Genomic DNA, 15,241 nt, shown 5'->3' on the forward strand with positions numbered 1-15,241 from the left:
TCTGCAGTAAATAAAAAGGGGGTCAAGAGGCATCAAAATTCCAAATCATACCAAGAGAAATACGAGGCTATCATGGAAGTCGAGAAGGGAGCGAAGTCTATGAAACAAATAGCAGATGAATTTGGTGCTCCAGCAAACACACTGTCAACATGGCTCAAACAAAAAGATGACATAAAGTCAATGTTCCTGTCTGGTGTTCTAGAGCACAAGTAGAAATCTATTGCTATCTGACTAGTTTAAGTTTTTAAGTAAAACAATTATTACTAGTAGCGTGTAACCAAACCATGCAAATTCCACATTTTATTTTACAGAATTAAAGAAGTCTTCTGTCAAATGTATATTTTGAATTATCGTTAATCCGAAGTTTTTTTAACGGTCCCGACGACTTCCAAATAACGGAGTATTTCAATTTTATCACAAATTTGTTTAATTTTAGTAAAAATTCACTCACGTTATTACATTCTTACGATCTGAATACATGATATTACTTGTAATCATTATTTTTCAGTGAAACTGTTATAGATCAATTTTGATCTCTAATTGTTGAGATAATTGATGCAGCAGGAATATTGAATGCCAATTACAAATGTTTTTTTAATTTAGGGAATGCAAACTCACTGCAATTGTTGAACATATACTTGTACTGGCTAAAGACTTTGTGAGAATTGAACGTTAAACAGCTGTTTTGATTAAGCAATTAAAATAAAATGATTTGCACATCTTAACTATATACTAGTACCGACTAAAGACTTTGTGAGAATTGAACGTTAAACAGCTGTTTTGATTAAGCAATTAAAATAAAATGATTTGCACATCTTAACTCACACTATAGAAAGTAACATAAATTTGCACAATTTTCTGCATTTTATGTGCATTCTTAAAATAAACTACCTTTGGCATTTAGCAATGACAATGTTTTCAGGGGTGTTAAGTTTATCATGAACTTTTTTCACAATTTCACTGTTGCCTTTCAGTACTAATATTAAAAGGTTGTTGCTTTTTTAACCTAAAAATACTGTAGCATTGTAAATTTCAGTATTTTTTCCACAAACAAAACATTTAAATGATAATTTATGGAGTATTTGCTATTTAAATTCAGAAAAACTTGGGTCCTGTGAATACATTAATTTATCGTTCTGAAAAAGGTGTGTGATAATGTTGTGCCAATACACAGGCATTAATTGGCAAATACCGATAAACAATCATACACAAATGAATGAAAAAAACAAGATATCATTGAGACCAATCTTCTGACCAAATTTCATGAAGATTGGACAATAAATGTGGCCTCTAGAGTATTAATAAGGCAAATGTTGACGCTGCACAACGCACAACGGATGACGGACAAAAGTCGATAACAAACGCTCACCATGAGCACATTGTGCTCAGGTGAGCTAAAAAAAGGAAAATTTAAATGTCATGACCAAAATTTTAATTTTGATTTTAATTGGAAATGATCATGCATTTCATTTAGAATTTGTTAAACATGCCTTTCTTCCAACTCTATTAATGTTGTTTAATTTAAAAAAAATTCCTCTTGTACTGCCTTTTTTAATTTTAAGAATACCAATTAAGAATTACTTTTAACACTGAACATTTCTTGTTTCCATGGTAAACCTTAATTTTTTTGTAAAAATATTCATGAAGGTAAGACAATATTCATCAAACTTTTATTCAACATATAAATTAACATTCAAGTTAAATACCTTGCCAGATGAGCAAACATACGGCTTAGCCCCTTGATTTTTCAGGTAAAACACATCATAGCAACCGTACTTGTCCAAGCTCATCCTCATTGCAAACATCTGCCCACAATCCGGATACTTCTCCAGTTTCTTCTCCAAAAAATCTTGTCTATAAAGAAAACATCGTGCTAACTATATTTAAAATACCTGGTATTTCTTTGGACACTCACATATTTCAGAAACATTAGGCTAAAATCAACATACATGTAATGACAAGAGGGCCATGATGGCCCTGTATCCCTCCACTGTTTTTTCTTTGCGAAAAAAACGTGTAATGCGCATGGCTTGAAATGTACTCAAGCATGTGACTTTCTCTTTCTATCCCTCTTCCCACTGGGCGCTTAAAGTTGGAAGGGTGAGCATTTTTATATATGGAAAAAGTTACTACCGTGTTAACTAAACAGACAAAAAAGCCTCGGAATTGTTGCACAGGTCCTTTGCTTATAACGTAGGTACATTTATCTCTCAAAAAAATATTGTTGTTCTTTCTTTTTCACATATTTTTAGATGCTGAAGATCAAATCTACGCATTTGATTTGAAACAGATTCACAAGACCCATAGGAATCAAAATGCCTTAACCCTTTACCAAACAAAACATTTTGGACTTTCCCAATTTGAAAGAGGTTGCAGACGTCAATTGAATTAAAATGGAATATGAAGGAAATGATCAGGTAGGGTAGAAATAATTGTGATAAAAGGAGAAATTGCTCATCAACCCACACATCCCTAAGACCAACAGGCCTGAGAATATTATGATAATCTAAAGATTATTTCTTTATATTTATAAATGTATTTAATTAAGTAATACATTTGACTTCTAAGATCAATTCATAACTTATATTAAGAAAATTATAAAATGGTCAGAAATATATATGGATTGTTGAGCAATTGACAATCATTTCAACAATTCATGATCAGTCACGATTCACAAATGGAACAATGAATCATTAGTTATTAAAAAGCAGCATATACGATAGTTAAGAACATTGAACTTCATTAATTTCAACACCTTCTCTTGGATACAAAGTTTGAGTTTACCGTGCAGTATCATTGACTTTCCTTGAAATAATTATATCATGTTCATGGAAGTTGTGTTTTTAAAATCAATAATATATTATTAAACTGGTTTTAACACTACAAAAAAGACATGAAATTAACATGTCATCCAAAATATTTTCATCCGGATATATGGTCACTTTCGACATATTTAAATAAAACCCGACTTTTTTCAGTTTATAAGAAAAACATTCATAACACATGTTCTTACTTCAATGCCTTTGTTAGCAGTCACCATCTGACCTAAAATGGCTAATGACAGGGTTTTATCTCATGTTAACAAGATGTTGATGTTGTTGTTGGTCACAGCCAAACGGCCGCAGTAATCTCCACTGGTAAACGTCATATGTTCAGTTTTGTGACCCCCGGGGCCGGGTCAAATTTGAGGCCAGGGGAAAAATTTGAACAAATTTGGTAGAGGACTATTAGATATCACTACATACCAAATTTAGTAGCCCTAGGCTCTATAATTAAGGACAAGAAGATTTTTAAAGTTTGCACAAAATAGGCCTTATTTAAGCATATGTTCATTTTTGTGACCCCTGGGGCAAGGTCAAATTTGTTCCTAGGGGCATAATTTGAACAAACTAAATAGAGAACTATTAGATGTCACTACCTACCGAATTTGGTAGAAATAGGCCCAATGGTTATGGACAAGAACATTTTTATAGTTTGCACAATATGGGCCCAATATAAGCATATGTTCAATTTTGTTACCCCTGGGGAACGGTCAAATTTGATCCCAGGGGCTTAATTTGAACAAACTTGGTACAGGACTATAAGATGTCATTACATACCAAATTTGGTAGCCCTATGTCATACGGTTATGGACAAGAAGATTTTTAAAGTTTGCACAAAATAGGCCTTATATAAGCAAATTTTCGATTTTTTGACCCCCAGGGCAGGGTCAAATTTGACCCCAGGGGCATAATTTGAACAAACTTGGAAGAGGACTATAAGATGTCACTACATAGCAAATTTGGTAGCCCTAGGCCCAATGGTTATGGACAAGAAGATTTTTTAAGTTTTCACAAAATAGGCCTTATATTAGCAAATTTTCAATTTTTTGACCCCCCGGAGCAGGGTCAAATTTGACCCCAGGGGCATAATTTGAACAAACTTGGTAGAGGACTATAAGATGTCACTACATACCAAATTTGGTAGCCCTTGGCCCAAAGGTTATGGACAAGAAGATTTTAAAGTTTTCACAAAATAGGCCTAATATAAGAAAATTTTCAATTTTTTAACCCCCGGGGCAGGGTCAACTTTGACCCCAGGGGCATAATTTGAACAAACTTGGTAGAGGACTATAAGATGTCACTACATAGCAAATTTGGTAGCCCTAGGCCCAATGGTTATGGACAAGAAGATTTTTAAAGTTTGCACAAAATAGGCCTTATATAAGCAAATTTTCAATTTTTTAACCTCCCAAGGCAGGGTCAACTTTGACCCCAGGGGCATAATTTGAACAAACTTGGTAGAGGACTATAAGATGTCACTACATAGCAAATTTGGTAGCCCTAGGCACAATGGTTATGGACAAGAAGATTTTTAAAGTTTGCACAAAATAGGCCTTATATAAGCAAATTTTCAATTTTTAACCCCCCCCCCCCCGTGGCAGGGTCAAATTTGACCCCAGGGGAATAATGTGAACAAACTTGGTAGAGGACTATAAGATGTCACTACATAGCAAATTTGGTAGCCCTAGGCCCAATGGTTATGGACAAGAAGATTTTTAAAGTTTGCACAAAATAAGCCTTATATAAGAAAATTTTCAATTTTTTTACCTCCCTGTGCAGGGTCAAATTTGACCCCAGGGGCATAATTTGAACAAACTTGGTAGAGGACAATAAGATGTCACTACATACCAAATTTGGTAGCCCTATGCCATACGGTTATGGACAAGATGATTTTTAAAGTTTGCACAAATAGGCCTTATATAAGCAAATTTTCAATGTTTTGACCCCCCCTGGGCAGGGTAAAATTTAACCCCAGGGGCATAATTGAACAAATTTGGTTGAGGACTATAAGATGTCACTACATAGCAAATTTGGTAGCCCTAGGCCCAATGGTTACGGACAAGAAGATTTTTAAAGTTTGCACAAAATAGGCCTTATATAAGCAAATTTTCAATTTTTTGACCCCCCGGGGCAGGATCAAATTTGACCCCAGGGGCATAATTTGAACAAATTTGGTAGAGGACTATAAGATGTCAATACATACCAAATTTGGTAGCCCTAGGGCTAATGGTTATGGACAAGAAGATTTATAAAGTTTGCACAAAATAGGCCTTATATAAGCAAATTTTCAATTTTTTGACCCCCCGGGGCAGGGTCAAATTTGACCCCAGGGGCATAATTTGAACAAATTTGAAAGAGGTTCACCACAGGAACATTCCTGAGAAATTTCATCAGATTTGGACCAGTCGTTTAGAAGAAGATGTTTAAAGAAAAAGTTAACGCACGTACGGACGCACGCACGCACGCACACACGACGGACACAGGACCATGACCATGGACTTTGGCCAGTGGAGCTAATAAAACCATGAATCAGAAAGCAGTCTGTCATTTTAACACAAAAACTTAATGAACAATAAAGTTAAATGATAATTGTGATGCTTCTTGCAAAATTATTTAATAAGTTAACTTATTTTTGAGAACCTCTCATAAGTCTCTTTAGATAATCAGGGATTTAAAGAATGGATCAGACAATTACTGGCAGTTTGAAGGTATCGCAAGTTGGTTTGCCTCTGTAGTCTAAAACCTTTGCCATTTAGATCGGTATTTTTACGCTTTTGTGGTCCCAAAGAAAGCTAAATTTAATTAAAGACCTTTCTTACTAGATTCAAGTTTTAAAGGCTTCATTTCAAACCCTTTGATACTGATGAGCAGCAAACAGCATAAAACCTGAACAGACTGCGAGTTACTCGCAGGCTGTTCTGGTTTTATGCTGGTTGCAAAAGCCATTTTCACTTTGCTTCTTATGGGGGGGAAAGTGTTAATTGTGAATAACATGTCAATTATGTTGGACCATTTATTAACACAGTGGCAAACTTACAGATAAACTACTTAAGACAAAAGTTAATTGATGGTGGCTGTTATCCAAACAATAACTGATACAGAAATTCATCTGCACTAAACCAAAAATGTGACTTTGCACTTGAAAGATTTATTTGGAAGATTCTTTTGATATGAATCAAATATTCAAATTAGAATTTCAGATTAAAATATTCAGCCACTTTTTGGAAATTTGAATCTTTTTTCACATCCCTAATTATTAGTCACTTCAACATTGACTTTTATTAAATTGGTCCCCAAGGCAATCAAAAGATAGGTTTTCATGCAAGCGTGCCTTTTCCCAAAGTTTCACCATACACTGTCTAAGCAACCAGAAACCTATCTGAACTAGAAATGGCGCGGCAGAGGCCGACGCGTATCCCCACGCCGAATATTTGACCTAGGTGTGCCCCAGGGTTGGTAATGGGGCCATGCATAGCTGAGATTGACCGTATTGTCATAAGAGAAGTTCATCATCAATTAGAAGTGAATTGGTGTAGAAATGAAGAAGTTATAGTAAAAGGCAATTTTGGGTGGGTGTGACATATGTGGGCAGGGCCCCCCAGGGTTGGTAATTGTGCCATGCATAGTTGAGATTGACCGTATTGTCATAAGAGAAGTTCAGTATCAATTTGAAGTGAATCGGTGTAGAAATGAAGAAATTATAGTAAAAGGCAATTTTGGGCGGGTGTGGTCTATGTGGGCGGGGCCCCAGGGTTGGTAATGGGGCCATGCATAGTTGAGATTGATCGTATTGTCATAAGAGAGGTTCAGTATCAATTTGAAGTGAATCGGTGTAGAAATGAAGAAGTTATAGTAAAAGGCAATTTTGGGTGGGTGTGACATATGTGGGCAGGGCGCCCCAGGGTTGGTAATTGTGCCATGCATAGTTGAGATTGACCGTATTGTCATAAGAGAAGTTCAGTATCAATTTGAAGTGAATCGGTGTAGAAATGAAGAAATTATAGTAAAAGGCAATTTTGGGCGGGTGTGGTCTATGTGGGCGGGGCCCCAGGGTTGGTAATGGGGCCATGCATAGTTGAGATTGACCGTATTGTCATAAGAGAGGTTCAGTATCAATTTGAAGTGAATCGGTGTAGAAATGAAGAAATTATAGTAAAAGGCAATTTTGGGTGGGTGTGGTCTATGTGGGCGGGGCGCCCCAGGGTTGGTAATGGGGCCATGCATAGTTGAGATTGACTGTATTGTCATAAGAGAAGTTCAATATCAATTTGAAGTGAATCGGTGTAGAAATGAAGAAATTATAGTAAAGGCAATTTTGGGTGGGTGTGGTCTATGTGGGCGGGGCCCCAGGGTTGGTGATGGGGCCATGCATAGTTGAGATTGACCGTATTGTCATAAGAGAGGTTCAGTATCAATTTGAAGTGAATCGGTGAAGAAATGAAGAAATTATAGTAAAAGGCAATTTTGGGTGGGTGTGGTCTATGTGGGCGGGGCGCCCCAGGGTTGGTAATGGGGCCATGCATAGTTGAGATTGACTGTATTGTCATAAGAGAAGTTCAGTAACAATTTGAAGTGAATCCGTGTGGAAATAAAAAAATTATAGTAAATGGAAATTTTTGGTGGGTGTGGCCTATGTGGGCGGGGCGCCCCAGGGTTGGGAATGGGGCCATGCATGGTTGAGATTGACCGTATTGTCATAAGAGAGGTCCAGTATCAATTTGAAGTGAATCCGTGTAGAAATGAAAAAATTATAGTAAATGGAATTTTTTGGTGGGTGTGGCCTATGTGGGCGGGCGCCCCAGGGTTGGGATTGGGGCCATGCATAGTTGAGATTGACCCTAATGTCATAACAAAAGTTCAGTATCAATTTGAAGTGAATCCGTGTAGAAATGAAAAAATTATAGTAAATGGAAATTTTTGGTGGGTGTGGCCTATGTGGGTGGGGCGCCCCAGGGTTGGGAATGGGGCCATGCATGGTTGAGATTGACCGTATTGTCATAAGAGAGGTCCAGTATCAATTTGAAGTGAATCGGTGTAGAAATAAAGAAGTAAATGTAAAATAACCTAAAAAAATGAGTGATAATTTCTGACGCGGCCCCACCCCAACCGCTATAAGTTTTGACCCAGGGGTCAGATCAAAATTCCAAATAGTGCAGGGTCGCACATATGCTCATAGCTACCATGTGTGTAAGTTTCAAGGTTCTAGTGCTTTTAGTGTAGGAGGAGATAGTGGCCAGGACGGACAGACAGACAGACGGACGGACGGACAGACGGACGGACGGCGGAGATAACCACAATATTCCCACCTTTTTTTCAAAAAGCGTGGGGATAATGATCACAGACCCCAATCAGTGCCCAAATCATCCCTCATACTGCAATGTTATAACCTGGATTTTCAACTGAGTTGAAAACCTGTTCAATCATCAAAAAAATAAATCTTATCAGTATGGGTAATTGTTTAGATATTGTTAAATTTTAGATACTATGTCTCCCAACAGAGTGCAATTATAAACTGGTATTGCTACGATTGTACATACGAAACAGGTCCATGCACTCTAAGTTGGGGTAACGCAGAAGTTGTCGGTGAGCGTACATCATGACATCTACTTCCATAGAAGTCAACAAATAGACAGTAGCACTTTTCAACAGCTGTCAGGAATGAATACATCTCCATCTTGTCTTTAAAGCATACTTCCTGGAGAAAACAAACCAAATATTAGGATAGTAAAGAACTTCTGTATTCTAATAGGGTAATTCTGTAAATTGAAATAAATGGACAGTGTACTTTTGTGTACTGTGTCTTTCAACTAACTTTTTGTATATTGCACTATAACAACTGAAAAATCAAACTTATATTTTATATATATAGAATGTATTGTTACAATTTTTAATAAACTAAGCAGCTTTAGAAATGGGAATTATGCAAATGTGTTTGCCTTATGTAGCAGGAGATTGCCATAGAATAGAAAATATACCTTAAGACATTGCATGTTTTCATACGAAGTAAGTTGAAACAAGAGCACCGCATAGCGGGTGCCAACGCTCGGCTGTGGGTGCAGTTTTGAATAAATGAAAGTTTGTCAGAAGAATATTAGAGGTCACAGTGACCTTGAAATTTGACCTAGTAACCCAAAAATTGGTGTGGCATGTAGAACTCATCAATGTGCAGCTACATGTACATATGAAGTTTCAATGTTGTAGGTGGAAACACTTTGATTTTAGAGCCAATTTTAAGGTTTTAGAATGACGGGGATGGCAGACGCCGGGTGCCAGACGGCAGAGGACGAGGGAGCTATGACAATACCTCCGTTTTTCTCCGAAAACAGCCAAGCTAAAAATCATGTTTAAAAAAAAAAAGTCAAATGTAAGTGAAAAGTGACCATCACTAAAGTAAATTGCCTTAGTTCCAGGGCACATAACTCTTCAAAGGAAATGCCAACATAAATACAAATTACATCTTGCACGTCTACATAGTATGAACAACAAACCTATAAGTATAAAGCTTCATTTTTATGGGAAGAATACAGTGCTACAAGTTTGCAACACATGTACATATGTACAATTATTTATATTTTAAAAATTTGAATGAAACACCTCTGCAAATTTAAATGTCATGACATGTAGTACACATGTTGAACCATAATAAGATCTAGTGTTTTATCTTAGATCCAACATTTGATTAAGTACATGTACAAGCACACATAACTCAGAAAAGAAAATTACCACATGGGAGAAAATAAAGCCTTGCACTCCTAAATTGTATTAACAATATTTATAAAGTTTCATGGTGATAAGCAGACAAATGAGAAACCAGGTCACAATACGAAGTTACATACACAAGTCCAATTAACTAGGTAGTCAAAATTTGACAAAGTTCAAGGGAAAACAATTTTGCTAAGAATATTGTGACAAACAAAAACATAACATTTTAAACTTGTGCATAGTACAAACAACATATCCATAAAGTTTCATGTTGATATGCAGACATATAAGAGCTTTGTTTTCAACACAAAGATCACATAAAAAATAATGTTAGTATCAACAACTTCCCTTCGTTCAAGCCCACATTATTCTGCAATTAATATTGCAACATACACAAAAACTACATCTTGCACTTCTACATAGTATAACAAAGATATCCATAAAGTTTTGTGTTGATAGGCAGACAAGTAAGGGACAAATTTGCAACAAAGTACACATGAACAGCGTCACAGACCAACGGACAGCATAATTGCAGTTAACACCCACACTATGTTTGCCGCTGGGTGGGGTGGGGGTGGGGGTGAATATTGGCAGTATATATTTAGGTTATAGGCTGTCTGGTTAGCACAGTGGTTGATTCTATCCCTTCTCACCTCCGCAACCTGGGTTTAATCCTGAGCTTGATTTGTAATCACGGATTCACCATACCAGAAAGGTAGGGTTTCCTCCAGGTTCTCTTGTCCCACACCCCAAACAGAACAAGACCCAATCAAAAATTAATATGCTTCAGTAAACAATAAAGGGCAGGAAGTTAAAGTTATAATTCAAAATTCATCCCAGCTTTCTTGAGAATGATAAGTTTATTAAAAAGAACTACTGAGAAACACTTCGGGTCTTCACGTATTGCAATCCCAGGCACTGAATGACCTTGACCTTATAAGCTTAAAAATACACACACATGTTTAAAGATAAAAATTAGATACAAGGAAATCAAAGACAGCTGCAGATTTCTAGCAAGTCTGCAGATATTAGTCAGCTGCTGAGTAACGTTTATAGATATACCAATTTGTGAACAAAGGAATAATGACCCAAATTACGCTGCAATGACAATTTATAGAGAATAATGGCAAAATGTGCACTGCACAAGATTAGTAATGAACTCTAACGAAGCGCAATAAATCTGAACAGCATGAGTAAAGGATTAATAAAGAAATATGCCCCAATTAAAAAAGTCTTCAATACCCAATGGTTAATTGTCTAGCACTTTGTGCAGCTTCAATATTCATGTTTAACCAGATAAAATACAAATCTGTTACCTGTGAAAAGCCCTGGGCTAAAATTCTGACTTTATGCCATTCTTTGCCATCCTGGTAAAATACTTCATTCTCGACTTTATGAATGGACTCAATTTTGCACGAATTCTTCTGAAATATGGAACATAGAGATACACCTTATTTATTTCATGAATGTAACTTGTATGTTTTCAGACATCAATTTTGATTTTATATAAGCTTCAATTTTGTCTGATACTTTGAGAAATGGAATTAAAATTATAAAATATATGACTCAAGCCATTTAGAATATCATCTTGAATACTTAACAAGAGCACCGCCTTGCGGGTGCAGACCGCTCATCTATTTTCTTTTTAAAGGTGAAGGGACTCTCATTTTCAATCACAAAGGAGGGAGGAGTGGAGTGAAGAGGGGTGTATAGTGTGGGGTTGTGGACATTTATTACATTATCTTCCAAAAAAGCGAAAAAAAAAAAAAAAAAAAAAAATTCCGGGGGGGGGGGGGGGGGGGGGGGGGGGGGGGGGGGGGGGGGGGGGGGTTGGGGGGCGATGGGGGGGGGGGGTTTGGGTGCGATGGTTGGACGGTATTTCAAACATAACCATTTTTAAAAAAAAAAATGGGGGGGGGGGGGGTATAGTGTGAGGGTGTGGTGGTAATTTGTGAGATGATCTTAAAAAAAAAAAAAAAAAAAAAAAAAAAAAATTAGGGGGGGAGGGGGTGGGGTGGGGGGGGGGGGTATAGTGTGAGGGTGTGGTGGTCATTTGTGAGATGATCTTAAAAAAAAAAAAAAAAAAAAAAAAAAAAAATAGGGGGGGGGGGAGGGGGGGAGGGGGGGGGAGGGGAGGGCACGGGGGATGGTTTGGGTGGAGTCTATTGTGGTATGTCAGGTAAGAGTAGTTTCATCAAAGTATCAATCAAATCTAATCATAAATAAAGAAGTTATGGCAATTTTAGCAAAATTTAATAATTTGACCTTGAGAGTCAAGGTCATTCAAAGGTCAAAGTAAAATTAAAGTTGCCAGGTACAGTAACCTCATGATAGCATGTAAGTATTTGAAGTTTGAAAGCAATAGCCTTGATACTTAAGAAGTAAAGTGGATCGAAACACAAAATTTAACCATATATTAAAAGTTACTAAGTCAAAAAAGGGCCATAATTCCGTAACAATGACAACCAGAGTTATGCAACTTGTCCTTTTACTGTACCCTTATGATAGTTTGTGAGTGTTCCAAGTATGAAAGCAATATCTATGATACTTTAGGGGTAAAGTGGACCAAAACATAAATCTTAACCAAATTTTCAATTTTCTAAGTATAAAGGGCCCATAATTCCGTTCAAATGCCAGTCAGAGTTACATAACTTTGCCTGCACGGTCCCCTTATGATAGTTCATAAATCTTGCAAGTATGAAAGCAATAGCTTTGATACTGTAGGAATAAAGTGGACCTAAACACAAAACTTAATCAAATTTTCAATTTTCTAAGTATAAAAAGGGCACATAATTCTGTCAAAATGCCAGTCAGAGTTACATTACTTTGCCTGCACAGTCCCCTTATGATAGTTAGTAAGTGTTGCAAGTATGAAAGCAATAGCTTTAATGCTTAAGGAATAAAATGGACCTAAACACAAAACTTAACCAAAATTGTCAATTTTCTAAGTATAAAAAGGGCACATAATTCTGTCAAAATGCATGCCAGAGTTATCTAAATTTGCCTGCCCAGTCCCCTCATGATAGTAAGTAAGTGTACCAAGTTTGAATGCAATAGCATTGATACTTACTGAGAAAAGTGGAACTAAACGCAAAACTTAACCAAAATTTTCAATTTTTTAAGTATAAAAAGGGCACATAATTCTGTCAAAATGCACGCCAGAGTTATCTAACTTTGCCTGCCCAGTCCCCTCATGATAGTAAGTAAGTGTACCAAGTTTGAATGCAATAGCATTGATACTTTCTGAGAAAAGTGGACCTAAACGCAAAACTTAACCGGACGCCGACGCCAACGCCAACGCCGACGCCGACGCCAAGGTGATGACAATAGCTCATAATCTACGATGATTATATGACGACATTAAACAAAGATGTACTGGTAAAATGTCTTGAGAAGGATTTTCCTGGAGTTAACATAGTTAAATATTGGTCTTTCTATACCTTAGTATAATGTAAATACATGCACATTATATTGCGAATACATGAATTAAATGTATGTTTTAAAGATTTCAAATAGAAATTTCTCTGAAACAAGAGGGCCTGAAAGGCCCAAAGTCGCTCACCTGAGATTCAAAGGAACTGACCTGTTCTGTGCAGCCCAAGATGTCATTAGAACAATATGTTCTTACCAACTTTCATGACTAGTGAACACCCTGGCAGCCACGTTTTTCAACAGACCAGAACCATTTTCATACACATCCAAGATATCATTTAAACAAATATACTCGGCGTTCTAGATAAGCTGCGTATCAGGGTAATGTACGCACTAGAAATATCAAGATACGCTCAATTTATCATTTCCATGCGTACATTTAAGCAAGCCAATCTGGACTTACGCAAATAATGTAAATTCTCTGCGTACATGTATAGCGTAAACAAAAATATAAACAGCTGATTGTTTTTCCCCAAAACATGAGACTGGTAATCGTAAAAAAGAGCTAATTTGTGCGCTGGATTGAAGAAATAGTTAGCCAGTCGGTATGTATACTCTGTTTCGTCTAGACGCATGGCAAATTTAGTATTGATTTTTTTAACAGACAGTCAAGCGCTTATGTGTTTATTGAATTACATGAAAAGGTCAGCATGGCTTCTTCGAAGCCAAAACAAATTACTTCGCAACGTAAAATTGATTCCTTTTTTAAGGCAAAAGTTTTATTGAGTAAAAACATTGTACTGCCAATACTGAATGATTTAATTTACCCTGTTTTCAAAAAGTTTTCCATGGCTCACGGTGGTGAAAGCCTATAAACCAAGGCAGTTAAAAAACAAAAAACACTTTAGGAAACCTATTACTTTGAAGGAATACACATAGTTAATGATTTATTGTGTTTAACATGATTCAAGTAGTGTGTCTGTACGCGGCTATATTCTTGTTTCACTTTTAGCAAATTACCCTTCAAGCAAGGCAAAATTTGACCATTTACCACCATCCTTTAAAAAATAGAGGTATTTACCCCCATGGGTCAAAAATTATCTATAACGCTGTATACTGACAAAGTTTCATGAAGATTCATTAGTCCATATACAGAAAACTGCCCCGCCCACTGGTGACCATGTTTTTCAAGCAACTGGAACCACTTTCGAACTTGTCCAAAATATCATTGGGACAAATCTTCTGGCAAAGTTTCATGATGATCGTACAATAAATATGGCTTCTAGAGTGTTAACAAGGTTTAACTATAGATACATTTATATAAGGAAAAATGCCACGCCCCCTTGGCGGCCATGTTTTTCCTCCAACCTGAACCATTTTCTAACTCATCCAAGATATAATTGGGACAAATCATCTGACCAAGTTTCATGATTATCGGACAATAAATGTGGCCTCTAGAGTATAACAAGGTTTTACTAAAGCATGATATATAGCCATATTAGGAAAAATGCCCCGCCCCCTGGTGGCCATGTTTTTTAAGCAACCAAAACCATTTTCGAACTCATCCAAGATATCATTAGGACAAATCTTCTGACCAAGTTTTATGCAGATGGAAAATAAATGTGGCCTCTAGAGTGTTAACAAGGTTTTACTATAGCAATATAAGGAAAAATGCCCCGCCCCCTGGCAGCCATGTTTTTTAACCAACCAGCATCATTTTTGAACTCGTCCAAGATATTATTGGGGTGAATCTTCTGACCAAGTTTCATGAAGATCGGACAATAAATGTGGCCTCTACAGTGTTAACAAGATTTTACTATAGCCATATATAGCCATATAAGGAAAAATGCCCCGCCTCTTAGCAGCCATGTTTTTCAAGCAAACGTAACCATTTTCGAACTCATCCAAGATATCATTGAGACCAATCTTCTGACCAAATTTCATGAAGATTGGACAATAAATGTGGCCTTAAGAGTGTTCCCAAGGTTTTACTATCAGGTTTTTTTTTGGGTTGTGGGGGAAGGGGCCTTTAGCCCTTATGTGAGGGAAATTTTACGCGGGATTTTCCACTTTGGGGAAAAATTGTGCGCGTGGGAATTTTTCGCGGCGTTCACCTTTTTGGGGGATTTGTTTACTTACTCTCTCATTATTACAATACATTTGTACATGTTTGCACTATATTCATTGTTTTTTTTCATAATTTATTACGATTGGAAAGATTGAATTGAAATAGAATTGAGATATAATAATCATGAGACACACCTTTCTATTAAAAAAAAAAAAAAAAAAATTATTATTTTTTTAGGGGGAATTTTTGGTTCTGAAAGGGGAAAAAACCAGCCTAG

The 15,241-nt window shown here is 36.6% G+C and overlaps 1 protein-coding gene across 1 annotated transcript in view; it reads right to left on the reverse strand.

The window, feature by feature from the left end:
* Positions 1 to 15,241, reverse strand: part of LOC127877033 (tyrosine-protein kinase JAK2-like) — an 83,299-nt gene that overhangs the window by 55,900 nt on the left and 12,158 nt on the right. The window contains exons 4-6 of the mRNA XM_052422617.1: positions 10,841 to 10,948; positions 8,360 to 8,517; positions 1,707 to 1,854 (exon numbers count right to left, since the gene is read on the reverse strand). Coding sequence (XP_052278577.1) covers positions 1,707 to 1,854; positions 8,360 to 8,517; positions 10,841 to 10,948 — 414 coding nt within the window. The remainder of the gene's footprint in view (positions 1 to 1,706; positions 1,855 to 8,359; positions 8,518 to 10,840; positions 10,949 to 15,241) is intronic.

The sequence above is a fragment of the Dreissena polymorpha genome, chromosome 4 (assembly GCF_020536995.1).
Source record: "Dreissena polymorpha isolate Duluth1 chromosome 4, UMN_Dpol_1.0, whole genome shotgun sequence".
In the NCBI taxonomy this organism is placed as follows: domain Eukaryota; kingdom Metazoa; phylum Mollusca; class Bivalvia; order Myida; family Dreissenidae; genus Dreissena; species Dreissena polymorpha.